This window comes from Acipenser ruthenus, chromosome 4 (assembly GCF_902713425.1).
Source record: "Acipenser ruthenus chromosome 4, fAciRut3.2 maternal haplotype, whole genome shotgun sequence".
NCBI lineage: Eukaryota > Metazoa > Chordata > Actinopteri > Acipenseriformes > Acipenseridae > Acipenser > Acipenser ruthenus.
This window is the reverse complement of record NC_081192.1, coordinates 49,515,515-49,540,408: the sequence shown is the minus strand read 5'-3', so window position 1 is coordinate 49,540,408 and position 24,894 is coordinate 49,515,515. Positions and strand designations below refer to the sequence as shown.

The following is a 24,894-nucleotide window of genomic DNA, read 5'->3' as shown; positions in this document are numbered from 1 at the left end:
CCTGCTCTCAGTTGTAGATACAGTAGCTTTTCAGAAAATTACAAAAATGAGCCCCTAAGGATGTTCCTGTTCCCTTACAATGTGGGCTGTCCCCAAATTTCAAGAGCGCAGCTGTCTTTGACAATCTCTAAATCTATCTGAATTCCCTTATGCTCCCCTACCAGCCCTTCCTGAGAAATCAACCAGGCTTTCATAACTTTCTAGCAAATCCTCCTTTTCCCCTAGAACATACAGTCATTTCAGTTCCAAAAAAATTTCATTTTTTGTTTCAGATTAATTTGTTATTTTATGTCACATCTCCACATGTTTCAAATGCAGTGCTTTCTGACTTAATAAAAAAAATAACAAAAAAAACATATTAGAAAAGTGAATTTGTGAACGATCTTTATACAGCAGTACATGCAGAAGGACACACTGTACAGAAGTATGTGACTGTGGCAGGTTGAAGACCCTGACCATAGGAAATTATGCATAAATAGATTTTCATAATATCATTATATATGTATATTGGGGCAGTGTGACCGTGTGCAGTGGTACAGTAAAATGGAGGTGTTGTTATAATAATAATAATAATAATAATAATAATAATAATAATAATAATCTGTATTTTTAATATAGTGCCTTTCACAATAAAAATTGCCTCAAAGCGCTTCACATCAATAAAACATTGACAAATATTAATAAAAGAATGCAAGAAAAGCAATGAAAACAAAAAAAACCCCACATAGAACAGTAAAACAAGGCAGAGAATAAAAGGAACATCATTTTAGCATAAAAGCGCTTCAAGTTTTTAAACTTGTTTTAAAAGCAGTGACACTTAGTGCTTCCCTTACAGAGCTAGGCAGATCATTCCAGAGTTTTGGGGCCCTATTACTGAATGCTCTACCACCTGTTTTTTTTAATTTTTTTTATTTGTGGGACAGTTAGCAACCTGGCATTCTGTGATATAGTTTAAAGTGACGGAAGGAAGATAAGTAAGCTTGAGGTTATCCAAAGCTCTGTTTCCTGCTGGCTTTTGAGTATGCCGATGCAGAGTCCGGGCCCAAATCACAGTGGACCAGCATTTTGGCACCCTTCCGTACTACGACCTGGAAACAGAGGCTGCTGAGGATTATGACCGGCTGAAAGCAGAGATCCTGGCACGAGCAGGGGTGACCTCAGCCATAAGAGCCCAACATTTCAATGCGTGGAAATATAAGGAGGAACAGGCACCAAGGTCACAAATGTTCAACCTCATCAACCTGGCTAGGCGGTGTCTACAACCGGAATGCACCACTGCTACCAGGGTGGTTGAAATCCTGGTGATGGACCGCTTTTTCAGAGCAATGCCACCAACACTCAGAAAATGGGTGGGCCAAGGAGACCCAAAAACCTTGGACGAGTTTGTGGTGCTTGTAGAACGACAGCTAGCGGCCGATGAACTGTCCCGCAAGCCAACACCATATCTTCCCAGAGCAACTGGCGACCCCCCAGCCCAAAGGATTGGAGCTACAGGAATCCAGGTAACTGAAACTGGGTGAGGTGGCACAGACCGTGAGGCGACTGGAGTGAAAGGGGGTGGAGTCTGTTAGAGACCATGATAACTCTGCTGAGACGTACAAAAACTATTTGTGTTTCCGGTTACACTCCGATTACACTCCGGTTTCATGCAACAGTTATGATTGTGACCAAACGTGTGCGAGTAATGTTGTTTTAAAAAAATTGTTAAAATGAAAAGTTGCATTCAAAAAATGTAGAACAGCGAAAAACTAAAATAGACATGCATGAACAAAATGCCCTGAAAACTTAAGATAAAGAAAACAATTTAAATGAAGCAATAAGTTCAATAATTAAGCTAAAAAGGAAGTGAAAAGGTTAGTTTTTTTTTTGTAAACTCCAATAAACCTACGTTATCTTTCCCCAGTCAAATCGTTGAGTGCCTAAATAAATGATAATGTAAAACATAAAAAAGCGCAACCAGATATAGTCAACGAAAGACAACACATTATTCAAATTCTTTGTCGTATTATATATTTAAGGTAAGGCAAGTTTATTTTTCCATTAAAAGTGCTCCCGACTATAATGTTCTGCGCCCGGCTGTACAGAATTCCTGGGGAGAACCCTGGACTTTAGACTCCTACCCTGCCGGGACAAGTTAAAAAATAGGTCCCCTGGGGGGCAAAGGTATTCATACTCTCTTTGACTTGATGTCAGACAGCATGCAATGCACACATTGTCATGAAAATGATAGGATCAGGTATTCAAACTGTCTTTGACTTGATGTCAGACTCCCTGCAATGCACACATTGTCATGAACATGAGAGGATCAGGTATTCAAACTGTCTTTGTCTTGATGTCAACACATTGTCATGAACATGAGAGGATCAGATGTTCAGACTGTCTTTGTCTTGATGTCAACACATTGTCATGAACATGAGAGGATCAGGTATTTAAACTGTCTTTGTCTTGATGTCAGGCTCCCTGCAATGCACACATTGTCATGAACATGAGAGGAGGAGTGTAACAGGGCAAGGAACCCTGTACATTTATATTGTTTATTTATTTTTAGAACGGGGTCTGCCCCTCCGCCCCTGTGCAGTTTATTGTTTTGCATTTGTTTTGTTGTAGTTGTTATTATGATTATTGTTGTATTATTATTGTTATGGTTTAGTGCTTCATGAATATGACGGTGTCACAAGGCTGGCTGGTAGTGACACGTCAGACCCGGAAGAAAAAACCCACAGACAGACGGTGGTGATGAGTAATGCTGAGTGCAGTGGTGGCACTCAGCGTTTATTAAACGAAATAAAAGGTTTAAACAGACAGAACACAAAACAGGACACGGCACTTGCGCCACAATAAATATATAAACAAAACGGACTAAACAGTAAACAGACAAACAAGCAGACAAACACGGTGAGTGAGAACACTTATATTTACGTTCTTATTATTTTTACAATTATTACCTCCGTCTCCTATCCCGTTCTCCACTCACGAACACCCAACCCCGAGTGAATGAAACGTGCATCTATTTATACTGTTGTGCTGGGATTCAATTACTAATTAATTATTCACTTGAATCCCAGAACGTGAATTAATTAAGTGTACTCCCGTGACCACACAATACATTTTAACCAACACGTGAAGTGATTTGTGCCATCCTCGTGCCTAAATACAAATCTACATTTTTAAATCACTCGTGTTACACAGACCCATTTATATCCCGTGTACCAATGACTATACACCAACATTTACACACGCAACATACAACATATAACACAAACTACGCACAAGGGCGTGGCCACATTGCCACAGACAGCGAAGCGCCATGTTATTATTTTGTTTTTATTTAAACGTGTTCTGAGGTAGGCATCTCGTCCATTGTTGCTAAATCGGGAGATGGTCACCTGCATATAAACCTGCAGCTCTCTGCACTCCAAGTGTGGGTGTTTTAGAGGAGAGAACAGGACAGCAGTTGGAAAACGAAAACGAAAACGAAAACAAAACTGAAACAAAAGAGTAAGGAACAGTGAAGGGAACTGCCTTAAGTCTGTTTTGGTTTGTGTTCGTGACTTTTGTTTTTGTGTAAACCTTTTATTTTGCTCTGTGAGCAAGTGGTTTTTTTGTTAAATCTTTTATTTATTTTTGTTTAAATAAAAAAACGGTGCACGCCGCATCTTTTGCCTGCAGTACCTGTCAGTGTTTTTTATGTTCCTGCATCTGGCCTGACCTCACCACAACGCCATCCCTGTCACAAGGAGGAACACATTAATGGCAATATTATATCCAGACCCGGCGGCAGCATGAACGCTGTGGGGGGGGGGGGGCATCCACTTATTTAGGGCGGGCTCATTTTGGAAAAATAAATCAATTAGCTTGTATTCTCTACTATTTTACTTAACTGTGATGACAACAAACAAACGCAATATTATGAACTATCCACACAGCACAAATTACCACAGCTCTTTCCAGAAAAGTTTTTTTTTTTTCTTTTACATTATTATTATTACTGCATTAGCAACAACAGGGTGTTTGAGCAACAGTACTTGAAACGACTACAACGAATACAGTGAGCAGGCCCTCTACAGAGATTGAAACAGATTCCCACACACGCCAAATTACTGTAAAGTAACAAATGTACATGTAATGCTTACTTTCAACTGCCTATTCAATACTGAATATAAAAAGCAGACGTTTGTGTAAACAATCTGACAAGGCGATCCTGCGAAGGGGTTTCCAAACACCAGAAGCAACTATACATTTTTAAATTATTAGTATTATTATTAGTATCATTATTATTGTGCTTTGCTTTACTTTAATTTGATTTGATTAATGATTTCTCATAGATTTTTTTTTTATTATTATTTAAGTGATAGTGCCCGTCGATGATGGCTCTACGTGTGATAATTGACCGCGACTGGAGTTATGCATCCCGAAAGTCAAGGTCAATTATCACACAGTAGCGCCATCATCGAGAGGGCACTATCTCTATTAGAACATTATTTTACCATTGTTTTCTTTTAAAAAAAAAAAAAAAAAAAAAAAAAAAACAACACCTTAAACTTGTACTGATTCGTTGGGTACCTTTCCGCTGAGTAAAGACGTTCTAAGAAAATAGTCCCAAACATTTTTTTAAATAAAAAACAAGGATGACATACATATAAACAGAAAAACGATGCATTTTTTATTAGTAAATCGATTTAAATGTTTTACTAACTTGTTAGTGTTTTAAACCCCTATTTATAATCTGGACATTGCCTGAGGAATGAACAGATCAATTACTGGACAGTCCATGTACGATGGAGTCTGAACTACCAATACAATCTCTCATTAAATACCACGCTAAAAATGCCTCCTAACTAACCATGGTTGTTCCTTCAGCCAAAGCCTTTCTCTCCTGAATCTACAAATGAATGGAGTAATATTACTGAACTGTCCGCGTCTCGTTTTGTTGTTGTTGAAAGATGCTGTGTCTGATTGGCACTCGGCTGTTGCAGGTACAGTATTGGCTGCTTTCGTCGATGCAAAGTAGTGATTGGCTGGTTTTGGTGCATAATGAATTTGGACCAATTGTGTCTTTGTTTAGTATTTACTGTCCAATAGTGAACTACGCTTAAAAATACAAGTCAAAAAGAAAAAGCCAGCACTTGCGCGGATTTATTTTAAATTTGATTCACAGTTGGTGCTGAGACATTCCAGTGGGCATCTACCGCTAGAACTGGAAGTTGACGACGCTGAATCAATTTAGAATCTGAAACTAGGGGGGGGGGGGGGGGGGGCACTGGACCTAAACTGTACGGGCCAGGCCCTCTAAGGCCCGCCCATAACACCGGGCCTGATTATATCAGAAGGCTCTTTTCAAAAAGAAGATTTTATATTAAATGATTGGCAAGAAAAAAGAAAAAACGCGAGAGTAACCAAAAATGTACAAACATATTTTTTATTTTAGTTAAATAAAAAAGAACAAAATAATATTAATATGCAGTTATCGAAAAACAACAGCATTAATTCTAGTAATATAAATCTCTCTCTCTCTCTCTCTAACCTGGACTCGAACCGGTGACGTTCAGACTATAGCGGAGAGCCTTTACTGGATGCGCCACTTGGGAAACTCATGTTTCCGTTCTGTTCTGTGAGTATAAAGTGGTGCAGGTACCCACTTCTTCCAGGGTGATCTACAATTGCTTGCAATTTACCTAAAAGGAAGCGATACCGATTTGTCTCCATTACACCTAATTTACACATATTAAACATTAACATATTCTGTGACATAGGCACCACATTCTAGACAGGAAGAACCAAACCTGACAATTCAGGAGCCTCACTGCTTGGGCGACTCACTCTGCCTGCTAAAAGTTTGAAATATTTTCAGCATACAGGCAAACGGCTTAGAAAAAATCACCACAGCTGCAGTTTCTAATTTAATCAGATATAAATAAATATGAAAAACTATCTATATAGAATGTATAATTAAAGATATTGAAGCTGGTATTAGGTACTAGGCAGGTCATTTCCTTCAAGATGTGCCCTACTTTTGGCAACTTTGGATTCCCCCATTAAAATACAAATTAAACCATTTGCATTTAAGCCATACGTAAACTAAATTTTAGCCAAAGTTTAAATGTCTACAATAATGTTACATTTTATATAAAATGATCCCCAAATCTAAATTTTGTACATCCTTAGCAACCCTCATAAAAGTATACCATAGTAAAAGCATAGCAAATTGTAATAAAGCATAATACAATCACGGTAAACTGTGGTAAATACATTCCTTTACTTGAGTCTTTAAAAAAACATTACACAAAACTAGAACCAAAACATGAAGTCATATAACTCTCTAGAGGTCTTTTTTTAATGGTTTTGCACCATTAATACAGATTTTTCTTCTTTCAAAAAATGGGAGTTAATAAAATACTGGTGTAAACACTGTGGAAATAGGATTCTGTATGCATGCACTGTCGCATAATTTGTATATACTGGGGTTTCAAACTTTTCTAAAAGGACAACAAGGATTACTCACCGAGCTTGGGCTAGAATGTCGCCTGAGTTTTGGGGATTCCTTTCCTGTGGAAGATCCCTTGAAGTTAATGCAAGCATTGTTTTCTGAATGGACCCTCTTCACTTGATTGGCTGGCTTTTCAAAGGGGTCAAAGTTGCTTTGTGTCCTTTGAACCTTGACCTTCTTGTCCTCAGGAATGGTGTCCAGGGGTTTTGAGTCCATTCCCTGGCAATTGCGTGTAGACATCTTTGTGACACATATCTGTCAAAAGTAAACGAAAAAAGGCTAATTAGTTTATAGTATGTTATTAATAAATCATTCACTAACATAGGAGTTAGTCATAACATCTCTCACCAAATAAAACACATGCAATATTGTACAGTACAATAACAAAAAATAGCCCTAAAAACAAGACCAGCTGTTTAATGACCTTTTCACAGATTTTAGAGTAAATACAAAAAGGCTTTCAGAATTTGGAATACAAATGTGCCATTAAATCTTTAATATTTATTGCAGTACCTACCAGCCACTCCATTGCTGCTAAAGTGTTTATGGCAATTACAAAATGTACAAAGATAAACAACTTCCAAATTGCAAAGAGCTTGTATTGTGCTAGCGAGTGCCTTCAATTAAATATTTATTAACCATTGAAATCGGCAGAGAAATTAATCCTATGTAGATACCAGTCACCTTATGTAGATACCAGGTTTCTTACAATGCTTTCAAGGAAGGATGTTTCTTATTAAAAATGAATTGCATCTTCATATTCAGGTGGTTTGTTTTCTTGAGTAAGGCGTGCAGATCTTTAATTTATCTCAACTGCTTTTCAAAGCACTGACATGGAACTATCTTCCTTTGTCATAAAAATAATAAGTTTGCACTGCATACTAATGCACACATCGATGTGTGCTAAAAGTCTTACTTTCTGGTGGATGTCAGAGAATGATACCATGCATACATAATGTTCAGCAATGCATTAATATATTGAGGCAAGCCGATAGCTTTTGCAGCCTAATAGACATTTCTACATTAAACATGGAAGACTGTTGAAGCATAGCAAAGTGTAGTAAAGCACAGTGAAAGCATGGTAAAGTATAGGTAAGCATTGTTAAGAATAGTGAGGTATGGTAAAGCATATTAATAAACATGGCAAACCACGGTAAACTGTGATAGATGAATGGGATATGAGCTTGTAGCAGGGTGGTAGAAAGCCCTGCTGTTTAAATGTATTATTTGTTTATTTTTAGAACAGGGTTTCCCCCTCCGCCTCTGTGTTATTTTGTATTTGTTTGTTTTATGATTTATGTATTTATTATATAGGACGAGCGAGGTGCCGTCCTTCAGGGTTTTGTGGTATTATTATTATTATTATCATTATTATTATTATTATTATGATTATTGTTATGGTTTATTTTATAAATATGACAGTGAAGCGCCGTGTGTTTTGTTATTGTTTGGATGTGGTCTGGCAGATGCGATGGTAGCAGCTTGTACCTGCTCATCTCGTGAGAATGTGACTGGTGCCATTTACTGAATTATTGTTTAATCATCACGATACAAAAGCCTGCAGCTCTCTGCACTCGAGGTAGGTGTGTTCAGAGGAGGAACGAGAGCGAACGAGAAAGCAAGGAGCGAGAGAGAAATTTAACAACGAAAATAAACCAAGGATAGGGTCAGTGAAGGCGATTGCCCAGCCTGACCGGTTGTAGTGTTCATGATTTGTTTTGTTTGAACTTTTATTTTGCTCTGTGAGCACTTAAATATTTGATTTATTTTTGTCATTTAAATAAACGGCACGCCGTGTCTCTTTTTGAAACTGCAGTACTGTTTGTGTTTTGGTTCCTGCTTCTGGCCTGACGTCACCACTCGTCCATCCCTGTCACAGAGCTAAAAAAAAAACTCATCCAAAAGGGTTGATCCATTGGTGCAAAGGTCTAAACTTGCTTGAGAACCATGTGTTGGCTATTCACTCCCAGCCTAAACATTGGGGCATGTTTACAAATGGACAATATGGTAACCAGGAGTAAGTAATCTTGGTGCTTCCAGTCCAGGTCTGTGTTCTCTCACAGACTTTAATTACACATTTACAGTGATAATTATTCCTACAAACTTTAAAATGCTCAGTCGCAGAAGAAACCATAAATATATTTCAGGTTGTTATGATTTACCCTAGTGTCTTTTTTAAACCATATTGAAAACTGATTATTGTGTCATATTTAAATGTATATTCCTCAATTAAAGATGCCTGTGCCAGATATAGATTTCCACTGGGGATAAATTCATATTTCATAAAGGAATGTCAATTCTGATAGAGCTGTGAAACGCCTATGCAGTGAATGGTCTTCTTAGGAAAAGCATTAAATTAGCCCTTTAATTATCATCAGTTTTCTGTTATTTTAATGTCAATGCAGAGATCTGTTCTCAAGGGCTTTTAAGAATGGTAACAATATTTAATCAAAGTTACCACATGAATTTTGCTTGACATACAATCATTTTTTAATTTTTTTTTCTTAGAATGGCAGTGTTGCAGTTACTGAATACAGTACATACTATTGGCTTTCAATTTCATCATAGGACAAAGTGAAGACATGGATTCAAACCCAACACATTCTCCAGCACTGTCACAGTGCAAGTACCTACTGGTCTGTCAGTTCTTCTGCAGAAAGAAACTTTTACTAATATTTTGTAATACGGCTGTGGGTCTTCCCAAGCAATCACTATTAACATACAGGCCTACCCTACTTAAGAAACACTGCTTACAAAGCAACTGAAGAAACACACTGAATAGCAGGTTACCTATATGTGATTAAACAATTCAAAACAAAAAGAATGAGTTCAGAGCTAGAAATTATGCTTCATTTTATAAACCAGTGTTAATGAGGGCAGCAACTGTCCTGCTTCAGTACATTTACAGTCCAATAATGAATTGAGGGTAGTGTAATTAACAATGATGAATATAAAATCTATACAAGTTTAACTAACTTTCCTAGTGTACTGTAGCAAGCCGCACTGTTACTGTAGCTATGGATCAGTATGAATCTACAGTAAATGGTATTTATGTGTACCGGTATTTTAAATCCAACTCTCTTGGGTGCAAGAGAGTTTTACAGATGTAAATTGTGTGAATGATATAGAGCCTTTGTAAGGATATATTATTCTTTTTAAGGGGCAAGATGCAGGTAAGTGCTGGAGAGCTTAAATCTAAGCCAAGGAAGGAAGCACTTTTGAGAACAATACATAATCACTTCTTTTTCTGTTTGAACTGTCCCTATATAGATAGGAACTCATTTTCTTTCACCCCAAACAAGTAGCACTTTAAAATAATATAATGTGAATATCATTTGAATAACATCTACTGTATATGACTGCAATTGCAACTGTGAAGTTGTGAGTTACAGGACAAATCATGAAACCCATGGTAACTTGGCTACAAATTCGTAAGGAATTCCAAAGGAATAACACACTTCAGCCAAACCCACATTTAAGTTTGTGTGCAATTATTTGGCAACAATAATGGGAAAAAAGAAGAAACCAAGTGACTTCACAATGGACATGATATTATGTGCCCTGCACCCGCACCTCAATGGAATGGATACATTGGCCAACATGTCCATCAGCAAGTGACCAGGGTGTTCCTGGAATGACGGAATTTGCAGAAAAAAACACTTGCATAAAGCACAACTCCGGTCCCAAGCAGGTCATGATGAATAACGTACTGTAAAACGTATTGTGACGATCAACAGCTGTGCTACAGTGGTCCAAATTCAACTTGAACACTGTGGTCCATGACGGTCATTTAGCTTTATTAGCTGAAAATATCAGAGGCCGGACCTGAAGACAAAACAGTTCACAAGGAATGCTCATTTTCAACACAATTGATTGACTGCTTCTCAAGATACAGGTTAATATAAAGGCATACAGATGCATACAGTAGCATGTACCTCCACCATAAGATAATTTTAGGGCCAATCATAAAAATACCAGGCACACAATAGCTTGATGCATTTTTTTAAGTCATCATCTTTCAATTTAAACTAAAAAAAGAAATGTTTACTCAGCATTGGCTACATTTAGGGAGGTTGTTCCAATTCGTTGGTGTTTGACACACAAAGGACTTTCTACCAGCAGCAGCTCTGTCAGTAGCAAGAAACAATAATATGTACGGCAACTCATTTTAGTACACATCTTCTGAATAACTAAAAAACTGTTGTTATCTTGTTTCTCCAGATATAATTCTGCATTTTAGTTACAAGTAAGTCTTTATTTAGTTTAAATAACAATGTTTGTGATATGATATATCAAAGCTGCTTTTAAAAAAGAGGATTTCTGAAGCTCTTAGTACACTCATTTAATCAGATATAGTTGTCTGCATTTGGTCATTTCCTCTCTAAGCGTGTGTGCAGTGCATTATGGAGTGAATGGAAATGGGCAGTAACAAAAATAGGCATTAAAAAGCCACAAAAGCCAGCTAAAAGGATTATTTCCGTCATTCTCAACATTAGTAGAAAGTCTTTGCTTGAACTATACTTTTTTATAGAGCATTGTCCCTTTTAGGAGCATATTGATGATATACTAATTAAACTTCAGAACTTCAATCAGGAAGTTCAATTATCAAATTAAATTTTACTTCACTTCTCTTCTTCCACTTTTATAACTAAGCTACCACTCAGGGGCAGCGCCAGACCTGGGCCCACCCATTTTGCTCATGGGCCCACCCAGTTATGGAGCGATTGACAATTAAAAACATTTCATGCCAAACCGTATCAGACTGTAATCCGCTGAGGCGAGTCTAGCTCATCCTTGTGGTTCAAAAAATATATACGTCCCACGCACCTCAGCACCGTTGTCGTGTCAAAAAAAAAAGATTGGTGATTATGCCTTAGATACTATAGTATCAAAATGACAGCGCGTCGGCAGCATACATACAGGAACTTTTCTTTCACTGCAAGGCATGCAAGCAACTAGCTTGTGCAGCTGCTGTTTAGTTATTTTTTACATTTGCAATTAGCTATCTAATTACCTACACAGGGCAGCAGTGTGGAGAAGTGGTTAGGGCTCTGGACTCCTTACTGGAGGGTCGTGGGTTCAATCCCAGGTGAGGGGGCACTGCTGTGGTACCCTTGAGCAAGGTACTTTACCTAGATTGCTCCAGTAAAAACCCAACTGTATAAATCGGTAATTGTATGTAAAAATAATGTGATGTCTTGTAACAATTGTAAGTCTAAGAAATATAATAATACCAAATGTTTAGCCAACTTTGCAGTAAACCATAGCTATATTTGTGTCTTATGCATTAGCTATGTCCCGACAGATTTGGTAAAAAGAAAATGAACCGACGAATCAACAAATGTGCCAGTAATGTAAGTACCTACATTTAATTTTATCAACATCCCCCGCTCCTCTTCCCTCCTCTATCTCCTCTGATGACTTTGTCTCTTTCTTCTCTTCTAAAATCTCAGATATCCGCAAACTCTTTAACACCTCTCCCTCCCCCGCACCCCCTCCTGCTCCAACCCCTACACCCACTGCATCCCCTACTAACTCACCCTCCTTCTCCACCTTCTCTCCCCTCTCAGGCTCTGACCTCTCCTCCCTGCTCCAGGGTCAAAAACCCACCACGTGTGCCCTGGACCCCCTCCCCACTCACCTCTTTCAAGCTGCTGCTCCTGCTCTACTTCCCTTCATCTCCTCCCTTCTCAACACCTCTCTCCTTTCTGGTCTCTTTCCCTCTGCCTTCAAACAAGCCTCTATCATTCCCCTCCTCAAAAAACCCCACCTCCCTCGACCCCACCTCCCTCCAGAGCTACCGTCCTGTCTCCCGCCTACCCTTCCTCTCCAAAACCCTCGAGCGGGCTGTACACCGCCAGCTCTCTGCTTTCCTGTCCAACCACTCTCTGCTCGACCCTCTCCAATCTGGCTTCCGCTCTGCTCACTCCACTGAGGAAACCGCCCTCCTGTCTGTCACCAACTCACTAAACTCTGCCCGAGCTGCATCTCTCTCCTCTGTCCTAATTCTCCTCGACCTCTCTGCTGCCTTTGACACTGTCGATCACTTTATTCTACTATCCTCTCTCGCTGACCTGGGAATCTCTGGCACTGCTCTGGCCTGGTTCTCCTCCTACCTCTCCAACCGCACTTACCAGGTAACCTGGCGTGGAGCAACCTCCACACCTCGCCCTCTCTCAACAGGAGTTCCCCAAGGGTCAGTCTTGGGTCCTCTCCTGTTCTCTCTCTACACCTGCTCCCTGGGCCCACTCATCACATCCTATGGTTTCTCATACCATTTCTATGCTGATGATTCTCAGATTTTCCTCTCCTTCCCCACCTCTGACTCCACCATCCCCTCCCGTATCTCTACCTGTCTGTCTGCTATCTCCTCCTGGATGCACTCGCATCACCTCAACCTCTCTAAATCTGACCTTCTTTTCTTTCCCTCCTCCTCCTCCCCCTCCTCCTCCTTTGATCTCTCTATCTCTGTTCCTCTGGAATCTACCACACTCTCTCCCTCCTCCTTAGCTAAGAACCTCGGAGTCACCCTCGACCCCTGCCTCTCTTATTCCCAGCACATCTCCACTCTGGCACGCACTTGCCGATTCTTCCTGAGCAACATCCGTAGAATCTGACCCTTCCTCACCAACCATGCCACCCAGCTCCTGGTCCAGGCCTTGGTACTCTCCCGCCTAGACTACTGCAACTCCCTCCTGGCTGGCCTCCCTGCGTCCGCCACCCGTCCGCTCCAGCTCATCCAGAACTCCGCTGCTCGCCTGGTGTTCTCTCTGCCTCGCTTCTCCCTCGCAACTCCACTGCTCCGCTCACTCCACTGGCCCCCGATCACCGCTCGCATCCAGTTCAAGACTCTTGTACTAGCCTACAGATGCCTTGACCAGACTGCACCCAGCTACCTCCAGACCCTCATCTCTCCCTACACCCCCACTCGACCTCTCCGCTCCTCCTGCACTAGAAGACTGGCTCTACCTCATTTACGCTCCCCTGCCTCCAGAGCCCGCTCCTTCTCCACCCTCGCCCCGCAGTGGTGGAATGACCATCCTACAGATGTCAGGACTGCCCAGTCCCTGACCACCTTCCGGCGCCTCCTCAAGACTCACCTCTTCAGATAGCACCTGTAGAACTCCTCTGTTTTTCCCCCTGGACACTTATCACTCTTCCTTAATGCGCTTTACTTGCTCTTATCTGCCCCCTATTTTACTGCATTTAATTATGTACTTTAGATTACTGTAATCTGCCAAGTGTTATTTAATCTGTAGTATTTTGCACTTAATTATATCCTGATGCAACTATCACTGACACTGTTATCTGCTCCATTATTGAATCGTATTTTGTCATACTTGTACTTGCTAGAACCAAAGTCATTGTATTTATCTTGCTCTTAATTGTATTATTACTTGTACCGTGATTCTTGAAATGTATTTGTTTACAACTGTAAGTCGCCCTGGATAAGGGCGTCTGCTAAGAAATAAATAAATAATATAGAATTTGTGCTGCTATGCCTGTTGGTGGTAAATCGGATTTCTGACTGTCAAAATGTTTTGGTACAGTGTGCGTTCTTGGAGAATATGGTGCTATTTCTGACAGTATAGAGTCAAAGATCTTCTAGTTACTATAAAGATCTTTGATAGAGTGTCGTCAATATGCATATTAGTAATTATGTCATTACGTTTATGTCATTAAGTCACAAACGGCCCATCCGTGAAAATTTGGGGCCCAGCCAGGAATTAAATCCTGCAGCCGCTGCTGCTACCGCTTTTATCTCCGGAGTAACACTGATTAGTAGCCATCTTGGTTTTTGATCTTGTCTCTTCAAATCTATATTATTTTCACGACCTGGTCAACAGTCAGACTGTAATGCCTACTTCTTAAAATAGTTATTTTTTTTGCTAAATTAAATGCTAGTTACTTTCTGGGAAAGAATGACCTCAAACACTATGTTTTGCCTTGAGACGGTTCACTAACACAGGCCAGTGATAGTTTCCACTCCTCTCATTACCTTCATAAGAAAGGTGCAAAATGAATGACTGAGCTGGCAGACTGGCCCAACACTGCATGTTTCATTAAAGATGCCCCAGATTGATCACACTCAAACCACTTCCATAGAGAGCAAGGTCTTTCGATTAGGATTTGTTGTGATTTTTTAGAAGGTATGTTTCATGTAAATTTGAAGCTCAATTTATATTCGCAGTTTATATGTATTTGTATTAAATGGCACTGTTCAGTTTAGGTGCTTTTTATCCTATAATTTAGCAATGCAGATGGAATAAAATAGAATCTTTCCAGTATGTTTTAGTGTTTTGTGGCGATTCAAGTTAATTAATTTGGCTGTGTTCTTTTGATGGAAACCAAACAAAAATGCTCATTAAGTTCTGAAATTCCATCTAACTCCCAATAGGTATTTATTTCAAAAAAAGTTAAAATAAAATAGTACATATATCTACAGTTTGGACCTAACTTTTGGATATAACTTTGTATTAGGCCAAACAAAATGAATGATGTGGTTCCAGTAACAGTGTGGAAAAAATAGGGTAAGGGCAGGTAGGGACAAATCATTTTCAAAAAACTGAATACAAAAACTAGGATTATGTTATGTAATGTAATTTTTTTTTTTTTTTTTTTAAAGGACACTGATTTTAAAACATGAACTTACAAGTAACAGTATAAAAAAAATCTGTTACATTCTTCGCTATTATACACCAGTGCTTTAAAGTAGTGACACCTTCTTCTTAATAAAAAGAAAGGTGTTTTTTTTTTATTAAAATAATAAAAATGTTCATTCTGATACATAAATGAACATCTGAATAAGACGGCGATGGCTTATTGTACTGTAAATGTATATTTTGTGTTTTGAAATGGTTCCCATCAGGTATTTTAATTGTGTGCTGTTATTGAAGATCAATAAGGTAAAACCTGTTTAGCACAAGTTCCTTTGTGAAAGCTGAAACATCTGAGGAAAAAACTAAAGAAAGTGTGTTTTTATCTTGAGGGAGACAATACAGCACTTGTGTGCACCATATACCTTAATGCAAAAAGACATTTCTAGCTAACATTTATTTTAGTTAATTATTAATAACATACTGGGCTTCTCATGGAAGAGACTAAATAGGCCTATCCTTAATAGGTACTGTCACTTAAATTACAAGAAAGGTAAATAACATTCATCTCCTGCCAAGGACAGCACGTTAAAGCAATTGGCAAGAAAGAGCCTTCAGTTAGGTGTCACTTATACCAGCAGTGTCAGGCTCAGTACAGTAAACATTCTACACTGAAATGCCCTAATAATAACAAACAGATCCCTGAAAATGAAAGCTATAACAAACCTAGGAATACTGTTGGTACTGTACTGTATGCAAAACAATACTGGTGTACAGATGTGTAAGCAATTAATAATAATACATAAAACTGTAGCGGTCTTGCCACATATGCTTTCCAACATATGCAACATTATCATTTACTATGATTCTATGAATATTTTTCTGTGATTCTATTCTGTCCTCACACTTGAATTCAATAACTGTACCGACAGAAAGCAGCAATAAAGTCATTAGACCAACATGATCGGTCTTTAATACACAATAAATGAAACTACTTTGTTTAAAAATAGACTGACCTGCTATATATATATATCCTCTTTTACTTTAGCTAGTTAATTACTTCAGTGTAGAAACTTGAGAGCTAACACAAAACAAAGAGCACATAAAATAAATATTAGTCCTCACACTGTAGTGCGATGTTAGATGTAGTCAGAGATTGAAGAGCTCATTTACAGTGCAGTTGTTTTTAGTTGAAGATGCCCATGCCCAAGGCATGACTAAATATCCCAGCTTTGATGGTTCACTGCTTATTCTTCAACTAACAGTGTAATAAATCTTCTGGTACATTTGCATTCGGACATTAGCCAGTGCAGCATAATTAGTTTAATTGTAGCTGTATACAGGTCACATTCAAATTACTGTAGGTCGCTGACACTTTCCTCCAAAACCATTATAAAAATACAGTAATCAATTCACAAATGACTGTACAGTATTAGATTTAGTAGCGCTATGAATAAGGCAATAAAATATTGTATTACTGTAGCTTTTTTTTTTTTTTTTAATTATGTTGTCTGATGTTTAAATATACATTAAAATTATGCTTCACTAGCAGTGGATATAATAACCTTAATATATGTTATACTGCTAAACCTGTGTATCTTTACTTAACTTTTCTTCTCCTCTTTGCAATACTTTTTCAAATTTTTCTTAATGTGTCTTTCTTAACGAGAGAGACCGGGAAACAAACGCTACCCCAGGGTACCGAGTGATGTCTCAGTACTGCTATTTCTGCAACGATTGGCTGCATTTTATAAATGAATGTTGTTGGATAAAGAAAGATTTTTAGTTTTAAAATGTTGCCGTTGGAGCCCATTCCATTTTCACTGGGTTTCCATTACTGTAATGATCTACAGTACTAAGGCTGTAACACATGGGTTTGCTTTGAACTACAGGGAAGCAACACCATAAAAATATTTTCAGCTATTTGACCAGTTCTCAATTTCAACATATTGTACATTTAGAGAGATTACGATATAGGAATACACATTTAGAGGCACTAAAAAGACACTGTAACAGGAGAAGGGTGGCGAATTTGCCAGTTAATCAAGTGGCACGGGCAGCAGGCAAACACGGTTCATATAACTGATGGTTTCATGGCATTTTCCTTATCAGCGTTATTTCCCATTTAATGAGTGAATTTACAACAATTAAGCAAGGTTTGTATTAACTACTAGTGTCTCCTTCTGTCTGCTTTATTTCCTATTGCAGCAGGGCAGCTGCTTGACTAATTAAGTACTTACTTAAAGCCGTCCGTGTATGAACCTTTCTTGTACTCAAGTGCACTATTACCATTCAGTTCTGCCCTGCGGTTTATATATTTGACATTTCAAGAACCCAATCCTTTTAAATCTCACAAAACAGAGGTATTTCTCTCAGCAAACACTATATACATCTGGAAAATGCAGCTAATGAAGCAGAGCAAGAGCTTCTGCTTTATGTTAATTCTGCCTCAATGGCAACAATATCCCAGATAAATGGTCTCTCAGCCCCATTCATATCTCTTTTAGCTCTGCTAGGTGATGAGCCGCTGGCTTTACCATTTAATAAAGTCCAACCTGGTGCTATCTGGTTACTGTGCCTTTAAAACTGTGTTTGTGTGTGTGTGTGTGTGTGTGTGTGTGTGGAACAAGGAAACCCATATCAAGAAGGATTCTGTGACATATAAGGCATTCACAGATTGTAAAGTGGCTTGGCACATCCTACTCCCAAAAGGCATTAAACCAAGTGAGTGCTATCTCTTTCACTGTACAATATGTAAGCAAATATTGAGATCAGAGAGCATTTATACCGCTACTGCAAAAATCACTGCAAGAATAGAAAATACTCCCTTCACCTGTTCATAAACTACAGGCAAAACCTCTTGCCTTCAACATCAGGCTCCCCAGAGACCCCCCCCCCCCCCCCCAACCAAATGCGTGGGCCTACATGTACTGTAGCTAAAATGCATTAACTGCCTTTTCTAACTAAGCATTTATAGTGGAATTGCACTGAATCGACAACATGTTTATGTTCACAGGCGAGTGGTCTGCATCGCTTCTTGAAGAAAAAAGAAAAGAAAACAAACAGGTTATCTTACCTTAATGCAGTTACTGTTACTTCACCTGTACCTCTATGCAGTTACTGTTACTTCACCTGTACCTCTAAAGTGTTGACGAAATGCATTCAGGCCTATCACTTTCAGCAAATGAACTCAAAACATCTTTCTGCACTAGCGAGCTGAAATGGTAAGGTTATACTAAACCAGAGGAAAAGGGGGAACTCAGAATGAACAATTCATAATAACCCTTGCAAGCAAGCATGTTAAAGACAGTATTTCTCCAGATCTAAGGAACCACACAAATACATGAAGGAGAACCAGAGAAACCCTCGCTTGCTTTCAAATAGGTACACATTACACAGCAGTAACTGTATAAAACCCTGTGTCAAGATGGACTAGCCTGTGTAGTTTTGAGGAAGCTGATCTAGGCAGCCTATGCAGCATCATTGCAGCCAAGCATATACTGTCTAGGCAATTTAAATAACTGTACCACATTTAAAAATATATTGATTTGGAGCACAGTGCCACTTAAATGGAATATAAAACCAATACTGCAATTTTATTAGAATGGAGCGACAACAATAAAATCAACACAAAATGCCAATTCTAATTAATTATTTCTAGAGGATCCAGCTATTGGTTTTGTATATAAATTACTGTCAAAACCAGTTACTTAGTAATGGTGCTTTTTTTTTGACTGAAAGTAATGAAATTCAATCGCTGTCAACCCCTGTCTATCTAAATTGCTAATCTGATTCCAATATGAGTTCTGGTTTAAAAAAAAAAGCTGTATTATAATTTATTGTTGTTTTATCTATCATCATGCAATCTAACAAACTACAAAATGGTATCTCAAAAGTATACTCGAAAACACAATAGTAATACAGTATTTCATGTTAGATTTCGAAATGTCACATTTTTCAATTTTTAGAAAACTACAAAGCGATAAGTAATTTTAGTATGCCAACGTAACATTATTAATTCTATAGGGTGTGATGCAAAACTTTTGGCCATAGCTGTAATGCCCCCATATGATCTACTAAATAAAAACACTGGTTTGTTTTTCAGCATTGTTTTTCTGTCATCTATATGCAGGTGAGAGATCTGAGCTTAGCAAAGCAACATACAATAAGCTGCTGACAGCAAGTAGCCTACTACTAAAGTGTTAGAACATATATGCTTTTACAGCCAGTTATTTAGTAAAAATTGTAGTGAACTACAGAAATAATAATAATAAAAAAGAGCAGGAAGGATGCTTATCAGGTGATGTATAAAATACTGACTTGCCTGTCCTTATATGAAATATGGGAGGGATCAAACACTTCAGGGTGCTTGGACACCTCCATAGACAACAGTTTCATTCATGATTTTTCCTGGCAAGCACGTTGTCAGCACTTGACTGTGATACTGTACAGTGTCGCTTTATGAGCAGTGTATTCAGTGTGGGATTAAAATGCACTGTACTAATACTTCAGTACACAATAGTAATTTTATTTCAACAATCATCCTTGGGATATTTGTGAAAATACATCCTTTAAAAAACTACCCCATTATATGGTAGTATGAAAACTAAATAGATTACTTAACCTTAACAAATATAATCCAAATAATTTTGGATGACACTTTCCCTGATCTAGTTGCCTAACTGGTAACTGTCAGGACAATAAATACATCTCGTTTTACCCACTTCCCATCTTATATTTTACACACTAGCCATAAAAGTGAAATGTATTCTTGTGACAGAGATCGAATGATTCTTAGTGTTGGATCTCCCTCCCGACCTGCGAGGCACGACTACAGTACGGTATACAAACTCAATGACCCGGACGGGAAACGGCGGAGCATCCGCGGATTGGAAGAGCAAATGCACTCGTTGACCAAGGGGTCATGAGTGACGTTATAAAAAGGGGACATAGTGATGTGATCTGTTCCTTTGTGAATAGTTACATTAAACTGACCGGAAGGAGAACCTGTATTGTGAAACGTGAGTGTTTTGTTTGTTTTTATTTGTCGTTAATAGTTTGTAATTATTTGGACTACTAACACGATCCGGAGCTGTCGCCAAAGGCCAGCACTAAACCCGGATCAACAACACTGCACTTTTGTTTTACACTAAAGGAAGGTATTCACCACGAGCACTGGAGCACTGGAGCACGCACTGTGGACGGGTGTTTGTGTTTGTGTTACATGTGGGTGAACTGAAATGGGACTGTTATTATTTCGGGGCAAACATGCAGTATTGTTTCATTAACATTGTTATTGTTTACTGCTGTTACCCATCAGGCATTGGATTATACAATTAAACCTTCATTGCACCTGGATTATCATTGTTTGTCTGATTATTGATCACCTGCACTGTTTGCCACAATTCTACATCTTCAGTTTTAATTAATTTAATAGGCTGCTAAAACATTACATTAAACACGTACTGACGGTGACTAAAATATCTGATAGGAACCTGCTTCAAAAGGCTCATGTGGTTTAATATCAATAGCTTGGAAAATTGTGTGCAGGTTACATTTGCAGCAAGCAATCATGTCTAAGGTCAGTATGAAATCCATCTCGGACCATTCATAATTAATGGCCATCATCTGAATCCCCTCATACTCAGACTGGACACATGATGAACAATACAGTAAGCACAGTGCAAAATGAACAAGCAACTATGACAAGACTGAATTATTCATTAGAACCTGGGATCAGGGACACAAAGGGGGCATATAGCCACTGAGCCATCCAGCAGCTTTCATGTGATTCAGCCTTCATAACCACAAAACCAAACGTGACCCCAAAAGAACAGCACTGTCTCAAAACTGCTATTCAGGTTTATTCTTTGATTTCTTTAGAAATATGACTTCCTTCCACATGCTTCACTGGACTTGTTTTCCCAACCATTTCTTCACATCACTTCCTGTGCCCTCTAGTTGAACAGTTCTTCACATTCCTGTGGCAGTGATTCCTTAATGAGGCATGTTGGGAAAGGCAAAGAAGAGTATGCAGAGTATTCTGGGGTCAAGGGTTAAGGTGTCGGGTTGCCTTCCATTCCGTGGTGCTGAAGACACTTCTGAGGTCAGGAACCTCAAGAAGTCCCTTTGCGAGAGCACATACAAAAATAGTATCCAGTGTGCTACTATTCAGCACAACAACAGAAGCCTAAAAACAGCATAATCTCTGCCTGTTTAAAACAAAGGAAAAAAATAAAACTGTACTTGTAATACTAATATGTGATGGATATGTATTTTTAGGTTCAAAGTTTCCTTTAGTTGATAATGCAACTTTTGTATTTACAACACTGAGTAATGTACAGTACAAGGCCTTGATTTAATTTATAGTCTGTCTTTTCGCACTGAAAATTGTAATACATTTCAAACCGAATCAATATTCAAAAGTACAGTTGTGCTGCATCAGTTTCTAGTTCTTTACCTTTGATTCTATGTTGTAATTAGCTGGGTAGTGATTAAATGTACAGTATTTTATTTTCCAGCGGGAATAAACTGTCCAATAAACTGCTGAGCACAAGTCAAAGTCTTAGTATCTGTTGGAGGGTGCTGTAGTGCCAATAGTATGTATGTTTTTTGTTTACTAACATAATGTGTATTTCATTCCTGGTAGCTGTATGCAATACACTCTTTCATACTTCTACATAGCAAACAATTACAATTGACAGGGGGAATTAAAATAAGAGAAAGGCTATGGAAACATCTCTAAAACATCTTAACAATGAAAGTCTATTTTTTGTCTTCAGGAGTAAGTAAAACGGGTGGGTATAATTAATGATTTAAACTGAATGAGTGGTCCACTGTTCTTTATATGTTAACCATATTTATTTATTATTACTATTATTATTATTATTATTATTTATTAAATAATTTTGGAAACAAATATGTTGTTTATACGTAGACTTTGCTGTATTCATATGCAGTTTCACATTAAAATAGGTACAGTTTCATCCCCATGCTCCAGTTTACAGAACTGTTCATTCATCTGTCTTAACTCCTGCCCTATCCTTTTCTGTAACAATGTGACAGATAGTGCTGTTCACCTTCACAGGCATCTGTTCACTTTATCCAATTCAAACGTGACACAAGTATTGACAATGTCAGTTTTGATTGAAATAATTATGCAGGAAATGACAACTAAAATAAAATGAATCTCATATGTATTTAAGAAGTCACATGCATAGTTTATATAAGATATTTAACAATGCTACAGTTCTTCTATTCTCCAAGGGGATGCTAAAACGAATTTGTATGCAAAGACTCGACAGTTATGGCTGCCATGCATATCAACATGCAACTCTGAGTAACAGGCCTGCACTGTCACTCACTATGTGGCTTTGATATGTCACGGCATAACAACTGATAAGCATATGAGTGTGCTGAGGGTTATGCTACAATGCTGGAATTAAAATAAAATCTTAAACGAACAGTAACACCTTTTCAGCAAAAATGTATAAAAATGTGTGGCATGACTTGAAGATTGCTGTCCATCAACGCTCCCCAAGGAACTTGATAGAGCTTGAACATATTTGTAAAGAAGAACAGTCAAATATTGCCAAATCTAGGTGTGCAAAGTTGGTAGAGACCTATCCCAACAGACTCACAGCTGTAATTGCTGCCAAAGGTGCTTCCACCAAGTATTAACTCAGGGGGGTGGAGACTTATCCAATTATGATCTTTCAGTTTTGTATTTTTATATATAATTTTTTTTCTCAATACAAACTTTTTTCCCCTTAACAGTGTGGAGTATGGTGTGTAGATAAGTGGAAAAAAATCCTCATTTAAATGCATGAAACTCTGAGGCACTGACACAACAAAATGTGAAAAAAGTTCAAGGGGGTGTAGACTTTCTATAGGCACTGTATACTCCAACAGACTATGCCTTTATAAAGGTTACTGTGCAGTAAACAATAGTAAAGTCCTGGTAAAGCATAGTGAAGCATTGTAAAATGTGGTAGCCATGCCATATGTTTTCTCAACAGTACTTTCAAACTTAAACATCAGTCTACCTAATTATTTCTACCATGCTTCTGAAGAAAGTGGAAGTTAAAACATTGTAGCAATTATCAATATAGTGAGTTTTCAGTTAATCCATTACTTTTCTTCTTCTACAGGTGCTGTCTGAAGAGGTGAGTCTTGAGGAGGCGCCGGAAGGTGGTCAGGGACTGGGCAGTCCTGACATCTGTAGGATGGTGTGGCAATGTGGCCACGCCCTTGTGCGTAGTGTGTTTATATGTTACGTGTTGTGTGTTCGGTGAGTGGCGAACGGGATTGGAGACGAAGGTAATTCTGATAATTGTAAGAAAAATAGAAGCTCACCGTGTTTGTCTGTGTAGTCCGTTTAGTTTGTTTGTTTGTCTGTTTATTTTGGCTACCAGTGCCGTGTCCTGTTTTTGTGTTCGCTTATTTTGTTTATTAAATGCTGAGCACAACCAAGTGCTCAGCTTCACCAACATCACTTTCTCTGTCTGGTCTGTGTTTCTCTCAATTTCTGGTCTGACGTCACCCACTACAGCCGTCTTTGTGACACGTGTTGTCCTGCGTGGGATCTACAGCGCCTCCAGGACTCAGGCCAGAGTGGGAACTGCTGTTTTTTTTTTAAAAAAAAGGAAAAGAAATGGGGAGAAGAGGCTGGAGAGGAGCACAGGAGGGCAAAGGGAGAAAGGCGGAAGCAGGGCTGTGGTGTTTCGACTGTGGCCAAACTAGCCACACCACCATACCCTGCTCCGTCCACAGGACCCTTCAGGCAATGGCCCAAAGACTGGGATGGGGGGAGTGGTGCCCTGGCTGTGGGGCATATGGGCACACGTTGGCCCTATGCCCCATGCAGGATGAAGAAGAGGAGCCCTTGCTGCCACGTCCTATGCCTGAATGGGAGGAGCCTGAGTGTCCACAGCCCAAGTGGGAGGAGCCTGAGCGTCCACAGCCCAAGCGGGAGGAGCCAGAGCGTCCACAGCCCAAGCGGGAGGAACCAGAGCGTCCACAGCCCAAGCGGGAGGAGCCCGAACGTCCTATGCCTGAGTGGGAGGAGCCCGAACGTCCTACGCCTGAGTGGGAGGAGCCCGAATGTCCTACGCCTGAGTGGGAGGAGCCTGAACGTCCTACGCCTGAGTGGGAGGAGCCCGAACGTCCTACGCCTGAGTGGGAGGAGCCCGAACGTCCTACGCCTGAGTGGGGGGAGCCCGAACGTCCACAGCCCAAGAGGGGGGAGTCGGTGCGTCCACAGCCCAAAAGGGAGGAGTCGGTGCATCCACAGCCCAAAGAGGGGGAAGTCGGTGCTTCCACAGCCCTAGGACCCAAGCTGCCAGCAGAGGGAGAATGCCTGCTGGTTCCACCTCCACCAGCAGAGGAACAATGCCTGCTGTCCCCGTGTCCACCAGCAGAGGGAAAATGCCTGCTGTCCCCATGTCCACCAGCAGAGGAAGAATGCCTGCTGTCCCCGTGTCCACCAGCAGAGGAAGAATGCCTGCTGTCCCCGTGTCCACCAGCAGAGTGTGAATGTCTGCTGGTATCACTTCCCCCACCGTCACCACCCGGAGGAGAGGAGCAAGAGCTGCCTCTGCCTCCATCACCTACCCCTGCAAGGGAGGCAGAGCCGCACCAGTCCCCTGCAAGTGAGGCAGAGCCGTACCAGTACCCTGCAAGAGAGGCAGAGCCGCACCAGTCCACCGCAACGTCAGGAGACTACACGCTGCTCCCACCTCCATCGTCAGGAGACTACACGTTGCTCCCACCTCCGTCGTCAGGAGACTACACGCTGCTCCTACCTCCACT

General features: G+C 39.6%; 1 protein-coding gene across 4 annotated transcripts in view; it reads right to left on the bottom strand.

Moving 5' to 3' along the window:
• LOC117399581 (cyclin-dependent kinase 14-like) overlaps positions 1-24,894 on the bottom strand; it is a 238,798-nt gene that overhangs the window by 168,025 nt on the left and 45,879 nt on the right. For 3 of the 4 annotated variants that reach the window (XR_009328479.1, XM_033998865.3, XM_059022492.1), the window contains exon 3: positions 6,503-6,742. Coding sequence is in view for 3 of the 4 variants with exons in the window: in XM_033998865.3 (XP_033854756.1) it covers positions 6,503-6,742 (240 nt within the window). In the remaining variant the exon portion in view is untranslated. Of the gene's footprint in view, positions 1-6,502; positions 6,743-18,160; positions 18,319-24,894 lie in introns of those variants that run through there. The other variant, XM_033998866.3, reaches the window with a different exon arrangement.